The sequence below is a fragment of the Lottia gigantea genome (genome assembly GCF_000327385.1).
Source record: "Lottia gigantea unplaced genomic scaffold LOTGIsca_338, whole genome shotgun sequence".
Classification (NCBI taxonomy): Eukaryota; Metazoa; Mollusca; class Gastropoda; family Lottiidae; genus Lottia; species Lottia gigantea.
In genome coordinates, this window is record NW_008709138.1 from 1916 (window position 1) to 4048 (window position 2133).

General features: G+C 35.0%; 1 protein-coding gene across 1 annotated transcript in view; it reads left to right on the top strand.

The window, feature by feature from the left end:
* The window catches only part of LOTGIDRAFT_175674 (hypothetical protein), a gene marked incomplete at both ends in the record, with an annotated part of 1853 nt that extends 1080 nt beyond the window's left edge, over positions 1-773 (top strand). The window contains one exon of the mRNA XM_009058381.1: positions 631-773. Coding sequence (XP_009056629.1) covers positions 631-773 — 143 coding nt within the window. The remainder of the gene's footprint in view (positions 1-630) is intronic.
* Between the last annotated feature and the right edge of the window lie 1360 nt (positions 774-2133).

The following is a 2133-nucleotide window of genomic DNA, read 5'->3' on the forward strand; positions in this document are numbered from 1 at the left end:
AAAATTCTTTTGTTTAGGTCTTTTATTGAAAAACCGAAATAAACGAGATTTTAAATGCCATAGAATCAATATATTCGATTTTGCTTTTTGTTGTCTCGAGACCTTCTGACTCTTATAGAATTCCCCAATAAAAAGTGACTCTTCAAAGTTTTGGCGAAAGATATCAATCGTGAATTTTGGACGATATGAAAAATAAATTATGCGTTGCGTTGGACCTCTAAAGAAATGGCCTTTAAATAGTTCTGTAAGCTTTTAAAATAAATTTGATTGTTAGAAAACACATTAAATTGCACGCTGCAATCGAATTGGACCATAAGCTCCCAGGTAAAGCGTTGAGTACAGTCACGTTTACATAACGATATCTTTTCAAGTCGCCAAGTCGGGTTCAGAAAAATCAACGAAAATGCAGAACATTATAACTTGTATTGCTCTTATGGTTTTAGGTAAGTTAGATATTTTATTTTATTTATTTTACTTAATTCTGTATAATTACTGTATAAATTCATTAAAATATAATATAAGATAATAATTTGTTTTTAGATTTAATTTGGTATATAGATGTTTTATCATTCTAATTGTTTTTATCTATTAATCCATGGCCAATTTAATTCAAAACTTGTTCTGTTTTAGTGGAAGCTCTGTGTGTGAATGGCACCTCTACCACTGAAGTTGCATCTAACACTACAGAAACTCCTGTAAAATTAGCTGATATTGAGCTTCCAGAAGATATTAAAACTATTTTGCTATGCTACGAACAGTACCGGCAACTATGAAGACTTTTTATTGGAATTGGGCCGCGCTACAGGTTATAACGATTTATTAACTAAGTTGAAAATTGAAAGAAAAGACTTTACTGAAATGAAACTTGAAAGCCTTTTTAAAGATTATCTAGGTAAGTATTTTTCAAACAATATTTGATGTGAACTCTCTGAAAGGAATGTTAAGTGCACATTTTACATTGATTGATGATTTTTTGTAAGAGATATAAACATACTCTATAAACAATATTAGCTATGTGGACTCTCTGCAAGGGGTACCGAGTTGATAAACCTAAATGCCACATTAACAATATTAGCTATGTGGACACTCTGCAAGGGGTACCGAGTTGATAAACCTAAATACCACATTAACAATATTAGCTATGTGGACACTCTGCAAGGGATACCGAGTTGAAAAAGCTAAATGCCACATTAACAATATTAGCTATGTGGACACTCTGCAAGGGATACCGAGTTGAAAAAGCTAAATGCCACATTAACAATATTAGCTATGTGGACACTCTGCAAGGGGTACCGAGTTGATAAACCTAAATGCCACATTAACAATATTAGCTATGTAGACTCTCTGCAAGGGATACCGAGTTGATAACCCTAAATGCCACATTAACAATATTAGCTATGTGGACACTCTGCAAGGGGTACCGAGTTGATAAACCTAAATACCACATTAACAATATTAGCTATGTGGACACTCTGCAAGGTGTACCGAGTTGAAAAAGCTTAATGCCACATTAACAATATTAGCTATGTGGACACTCTGCAAGGGATACCGAGTTGAAAAAGCTAAATGCCACATTAACAATATTAGCTATGTGGACACTCTGCAAGGGGTACCGAGTTGATAAACCTAAATGCCACATTAACATTATTAGCTATGTAGACTCTCTGCAAGGGATACCGAGTTGATAAACCTAAATGCCACATTAACAATATTAGCTATGTGGACACTCTGCAAGGGGTACCGAGTTGATAAACCTAAATACCACATTAACAATATTAGCTATGTGGACACTCTTCAAGGTGTACCGAGTTGAAAAAGCTTAATGCCACATTAACAATATTAGCTATGTGGACTCTCTGCAAGGGGTACCGAGTTGAAAAAGCTTAATGCCACATTAACAATATTAGCTATGTGGACACTCTGCAAGGGGTACCGAGTTGATAAACCTAAATACCACATTAACAATATTAGCTATGTGGACACTCTGCAAGGTGTACCGAGTTGGAAAAGCTTAATGCCACATTAACAATATTAGCTATGTGGACACTTTGCAAGGGGTACCGAGTTGATAAACCTAAATACCACATTAACAATATTAGCTATGTGGACACTCTGCAAGGGGTACCGAGTTGA